At 35.1% G+C, this 6,424-nt stretch overlaps 1 protein-coding gene across 1 annotated transcript; it reads right to left on the bottom strand.

Moving 5' to 3' along the window:
• Positions 1-412: 412 nt before the first annotated feature.
• LOC148927524 (upstream activation factor subunit UAF30-like) lies at positions 413-5,814 on the bottom strand. Its single transcript, XM_089056393.1, has 6 exons — positions 5,262-5,814; positions 2,968-3,085; positions 2,725-2,899; positions 1,643-1,708; positions 1,164-1,339; positions 413-731 (listed from the first exon to the last, which is right to left on the bottom strand). Exons 1-6 carry the CDS (start codon positions 5,555-5,557, stop codon positions 606-608), a joined length of 957 nt encoding a protein of 318 aa, XP_088912519.1. The 5' UTR covers positions 5,558-5,814; the 3' UTR covers positions 413-605.
• Between the last annotated feature and the right edge of the window lie 610 nt (positions 5,815-6,424).

The raw sequence follows: 6,424 nt of genomic DNA on the forward strand, positions 1-6,424 counted from the left end.
TGGAAGCCCTATCAATAACCAAGTGACTGCAAAAACAATATTATTACATTTACAAAGCATAATGCATGTAATGAATATACATACGAAACATCGAAATAAAACAAAGAACGCAAACCTCCCAATTTTTTTCTCATAACAAAAGTGAAGAATCCTCCTTTCATGCCTCAAAACTAGATAGGACACTTGATTAAAGTGACCTTTTTTTCACCATGTGTAACCTACAAAACACTGATCGTTTCGGTTTCTTCACCATGTGTCTTCAATCCCCCACCCCAGCCCTTTTGTGCCAGTTAAGCCTTGACCCTTTCCAGAATCAGCAAAGTGAATGTTTGTATAAATATGATACCTAGTATGTATCATACACACCATGCTATAGCTTAATGAATTAGCATCATAGAATAAGAGACAGAAGTTGGAACTTGATTTGCAATTTAGATTTTTTTTTCTTTTCCATGCATCCGCTGAAGCGGTTATAGCGTCTTCAAGCCATTCTCATATGGTAAAAAATTACAAAAAGAAAAATTAGCCTCGAGAGTAGCTCCATTTGAACATATAAATACGTACTAGTGCTACTTGAGGCTCATCAGAAACACTTTATGAGCAACTCACTGTTCTGTCTTTATGAAATGAGCAGTTAGGTGTTTCGAAACTGTAAATCCACAGAAGGTATCAAGATTAAAAAGTTCTTTCAGCTTCTCATCGCATAGTATTTGTCTTTTGTCCGATGGATCCTTCAAGAAAAAAAACAAAGAGTGGAGCGAGCAAAGTTAAGATTTTGTATGATACTTTTAACAAACAATAAAATCAATACTAGAAATACAAAAAAGATACTGCCCACTATTATCACTTTCAGGCACAGTAAAAATTAATTTATTTTCTATATACCTACAAAAGAAGAGTTGGAATGGTGATTCACAATAAGCTACTCCCAAGTCTCATTTTTGACCGGCGCGGTTTTAAGTAATTGTATGACTTTATAAATGGGAGTGGTAGAAAAAGCTAGTGGAATGTGCGTCCAACTTTTATATATTGATTTTATAATAAAATGTAAGGGAAGTGAGTTAGTGGAATGTAGAGTCCACATGCAAAAAATAGTAAAAGTGAAATGAGACTTATAATGGGGACAGGAGGGAATATTATGTTAGGTCGTAGTCGTATTGTACCTGCAGGTTGTTCAGCTTGATGTAATCCCAGATCCTCTTAACAACATCAGAACGAGGAAGTGCACTTTCTCCAGTGCCAAGGAACTTCACTAATGCATCAGATAGTTTAATAGGAGCAAGAAAGGCCGAATTCCCACCTCTCTGCCGCTTCCCTTTTCTCTTTGGCTCATCTTCAGCTGATACAAGCAGAATGACAAGGGGCTATGCATACAGTTGCAGAAATTACAGATAGAAGTGTAGTTTTATTAGCCACTGCATTAGCTATTATGACCAAGAAGCATGCTTGGAACAAATATCCCACTGTTTCTTCCTTCATCTGTGATTCTATTTTTCTACTGCTTTTTCATATAATTTCATTCTAGCCATGATGTCAATTGTCAAGAATTTCATATAATCACTCATTCTAAAAGCCTTTTCAATTATTTTCCATTAACAGTATGTGGATTATTTTCAATAAGAACTCAATAAACAAAACACACCTTCATCTTTTGCTTTCTTCTTCTGCTTCACCTTGGGTGCAGAATCAACTGAAGCTGCTACTGAGGCTGCCAGAGTTTTTTAAGCAAATGCAAGAAAGCTAACAGTAGTTAGCACATATGAAAGAGCTATTTTTTGAAGCTGTGCAATTCAGAGCAATCAACACACATCTGTCTTTAAAATAAATTATCAGTGGGAAGACAAAGGTTTCTATATTAAAGAACTAAAATGGAGCATTTGTTGCTGCCATATAGAAAAGCAAACACAAACAGCAAATGACTAAAGCATTGTTCTCAAAACATGACATTCTAAATAAAGTCAGAACCAGAATGCAAAAGTCTGGTTGCAACCATTGATAAGCTCATATATTTTCACTCATTGCATCTGTCTTTAGTTATAAATTACCTACTTTTTATAAGTTCTTAATAACAGATATGGACTCACTAGCCCAACTGCAGGTCCTTTCGCATCAGACGAATACATATTACATACAATTTCTTATTAACTAGTTTCATAATGAATGTCAGAGCAAGATTACAGAGGAATTTCATATCCCACAGGATGATTAATGCCATCTCTTAATTAAAAGCCAAAGTGCCAAACTACTCATAAACCAGGAACTCTGTAATCTCTAATACTACCAACTATTCCAATCCCTTCTAATCTAATTTTACACAGAGATTGTAGCAACACTAATCCAAAAATACAAGCCATGAACAATCTTTGGTTGCAAAATCTTATGCCTATTAATACTCCACAATTATAAAATATAAGTATATACCTGAAGCAAACTTTTAACTTAATAAGAATTATCATCAATGTTGATTCTTATCTTTAAAAGTCTCCTTCTTCCATGCTTGTTGAATAAGTGCATAGCAGCACCCTATCAGGATTCAGGAAAATACTTGGAACATCATCTAGGCTGTTATTATTAAATAAAATACGATAATTTCTTTAGAGAAAATTCTGCGACCAAGTAAAGCAAACTCTAGCAAACAGTATTTGACATGAGGAAAGTGATCCAAACACAATCAATGTTCAAGACATGTACATGTTCAGCGTACTAAGATGCCAGAGATCATACCACCATCAGAATCCAAGGGCCATATATGCTTTGTCAGGGCCTTGTTCATCTGAAACATATCTATGGTATCTACACCAAAAAGCTTGCGCAATATATCATCGCAGATTATACTCTTCCTATTGGAAGGATCTTGCAAATTATTCTCTTTAATGTGCACCCAAAGTTGCTTGACAACCTGGATATCAGTATATGGTGTATTAACCAGACAGTAAGGGAATATACACCAAATTAAATCCTACATACCTCAGTTCGAGCCAATTCTGGTACCCCGGTGAATTTCTGAAGCTCTGGGGAAAGGCTGCATAGCTTCGTAAACCCTCCACCTCTCTTTTTGACCTCCTCGTTGTCCTTTGTCCTAGATCTAGTAAAATGGTATTATGTAAGCTTATTATAATTTATAAGGCAAAGTAAAATGCAAAATGAGACAAAATGGCTATATCTGCACCAATGTAATAGAAAATCTGCCATGGTGCCAGTGGTTTTCTTGGTAAATGCCACTGCCCATGTGGCACTGCAGTTTTTGATGGTGGCAAATGGCGGCCACCATACACATGGTGTCATGGCAGATATGGCATCCATTTTTGCTCATCAACCCAGTAACCCACAATCCGACCCATTTAATGACCCAGTTACCCGATACCCCAACCCATGTGCCCATAATTATTTTAAATAGGGTTTTCCAATTTTTTCAGCCTCCACTTTCACCCTACGACTCTCTGAAACCCTTCCTCCGTTGCCTGCTTCCACAGCGCCGCCTCACTTTGCACCGACATATCTCTCTGCAATTATTTCTTTTATTTTATATTTGTAGTATTTCATAAATATTTTGTGATACTCCCTCCATCCGTCATTTAAAGAGTTGCTTTGACACAGCACGAGTTTTAAGAAATTGTTTGACTTTATATAGGAAATGAGTGAAAAAGTTAGTGGAAGGCGGGTCTCATTTTTATATACTCCCCCCGTCAGCGAAAAATAGTCTCATCTTTCTATTTTGGTATGTCCACATAAAATAGTTGCATCCAAAAATGAAAAGTTTCTCTCAAATTATTAACACTATTCTATCAACCTTTTCTCTTTATCTCTCATACTTTAGCCACTTTTTCTCCTTCTCTCTCATACTTTACCCACCTTTTTTCTTATTCTCTCTCTTACTTTTCCAATTTCTTATTAAACCCGTGCCACCTACCATCCACCCATGGGACTATTTTTCATGGACGGAGGGAATATTAATTTCATAGTAGAATGTGAGTCTAATGAGTTAATGGAATATGGGTTCCACTTACTAAAAATGGAAAAAAAAAAAAAGGTAAATATGTCTTTAAAAGGCGCTAAAATGACTAAACGTGCCAATTTTGGCAGACGGAGGGAGTATCTTGTATTGTGTTACTCCGTAATTGTATATGCTATAGTTGCTATTTGATTTTTTTTTTTTTTTTGTAATAGTTTATGAAATATTTACTGATTTTAAAAATTTTATGCTATATTTTAAATTAATACAAACAGTTTGCATTCAGTTTGAATCCAACATTCCAACGCCCTTTGATTTTCCAGGTTTCTGTACATGTTTCCCATGCTATTTAAATCACATTTGATTCTTTATGTAATATTAGAATTTTAACGCTTAATGTATTGCCATATAACTTTAAATTTTAATTATTATAAATTTCAATTGTTAGACATGTTATGAAATGATTCTTTATGTTTTAACTGTTGTTATAAGATTTCAGAACACCACCAGTTTTGCGAGTTCATCAACTCAGTGAGCTTACTAGCTACTAGTTTGTTTCCATTCTTGTCTTTTGTTTAATGTAAGCATCCCACTGCCATGTTACTTGTGTTCTTAGCCTTGACTCTACAAGAACTTCGATCGGATACATTTGTCTCTCCTTAGGTTCATAATTTTCAGGACAAACTAGAGACGGATGGAGTATTCTATCTATAAATCATTTTTAATGTGCTTTATCATCTCATCAGAAAGCAATGGTATTGATAAAAGGAGCTCAATAAATAAAAGGAGCAATGGCAAATTAATAGAGGTTTCCCTGCTTCTTGCTGATTGTAAAAAGGAAATGGTTTACACCAAAAGTTTTATCATCGGAGAAAGATAAACGATGAGAACCTGTCAAAGGAACATTTCTCTGATGACAGCTTTCGCTGCTGCGAAATGGGCTAGTATACTTGACTTGACAAAAAAACTATAAATTCAAACTAAGATGAGTAGTAATTCAATAAAGAACGCAGACAAATTAAACACAAATTCAGATTCAGTAAAATAACTTAACCTAAAAGGATAAGGTGTGGTAAGTTATTGAAAAAGGAACACAGAAATTCACACACAGATTGCAGAGCATGCATCTTGAAATGGATGAACAATAATTATCCGCACAATAAACTAATTTTAAAATCAACTAAAAAAGTAGTTACAGAAATTAACTCGGGAGCCCCAAAATGGATAAACAACAAAATCCGCAGCAAGTCATTAATTACCAACAAGACGAAAAAAAGGAAAACCAGAGCTCAGAAGTTGAAAAACCAACCGTTTCTTCGAGACTTTTTTAACGGTGCCAGAATTTGACGATTCTTCTACCTCCTCCTCTTCCTCTTCCGGCGATCCTTCATCATCGATTCCTTCATCATCAATTCCGTCATCATTTTGAAATGGTCCTTGCATGATTATATCGACCTGCTCCCTAATAAAAGCCTTCCTATCAGACAAATCGATGCCTAATTCCTCCTCGAGGCGGCGGCGGAGGGTGGTGTTGGTGGTGGTGGAGAGGTCGGAGTTGCTGAGGGCATCGCGCAACCGCTCGATCAGCTCCGAATCCGATATCATCTCGTCGGAATTCGTGCGGTTGCCTTTTCGGTAATGTTTAGGTTTGAAATTGAATAGAAACACAAATAGTAGGTTTCTTCAAATGCAGGTTTTGGATTTGGAAACGGGAGGGATAATATGGTAATTACGTCAGGATAAACGTTTTCTTCTGAAATCTAAAACCCAATTTAAATTGAGCAATCCAAATTTTTCACGACTCAGCAGCCACCGCCGTCGACGAAACGCTCACTTTCAACTTTCGCCACCAGTATTATTCAAATTGAAATACTGTATTTCCTAAAATGTAAAATATTTGCGGTTCTTTCTACTGTTGTAAGACAGTACTACTCAGAATGTCAAACAATTTGATAAAAGTATTTACGGCGTGATCTATATACATAAAGTCATAAATATTTTAGTTTTATATTTATTTTTATATTTATATTTATTTATTTTAGTTTTAGTTTTAATTTTATATTTATTTTATTTTTAATTTTATTTATAGAAATAGTGGACGTGATCTATGTACATAAAGTCTTAAATATTTTCTCACACTTTTATTAAAAATTCGTGTCGAACTCAAATGGATTCCTAATAGTCTACGTAGGAAATAGCCGCTACAAAAAAGTGGAATAAGTATGAAACTAGAGATATCAATTCAACCTGAATCTAATGAACTAACTTGATTAGCGACTAAAATTAGAGGGTTAGAAATCGGGCTAGTCTGTTCGAGCTAGTGGGTTAAGCGGGTCAGCCCGTTGGGCTGCACAAAAATTAGTACGGAGTATATTCTTTTACTTATTTTTCATATTTTATGTGTTTGCACCTTTCCATTTGAATCATTCCTCTACATTTTTTTCTTTTTTCTTTTTAAAAAATATATGTCCT

The sequence above is a fragment of the Salvia hispanica genome, chromosome 4 (genome assembly GCF_029641045.1).
Source record: "Salvia hispanica isolate PSC_SH4W2 chromosome 4, Shi_PSC_v1, whole genome shotgun sequence".
Classification (NCBI taxonomy): domain Eukaryota; kingdom Viridiplantae; phylum Streptophyta; class Magnoliopsida; order Lamiales; family Lamiaceae; genus Salvia; species Salvia hispanica.

Bases quoted from the DNA above. Each gene is read 5' to 3' on its own strand.
- LOC148927524 (XM_089056393.1), bottom strand. From the start codon at position 5,557: ATGATATCGGATTCGGAGCTGATCGAGCGGTTGCGCGATGCCCTCAGC. The intron at 2,900-2,967 runs GTATGTAGGATT...ACTGATATCCAG, and splicing joins CAGAATTGGCTCGAACTGAG to GTTGTCAAGCAACTTTGGGT. The intron at 732-1,163 runs GTACAATACGAC...TTTTTCTTGAAG, and splicing joins TCAAGCTGAACAACCTGCAG to GATCCATCGGACAAAAGACA.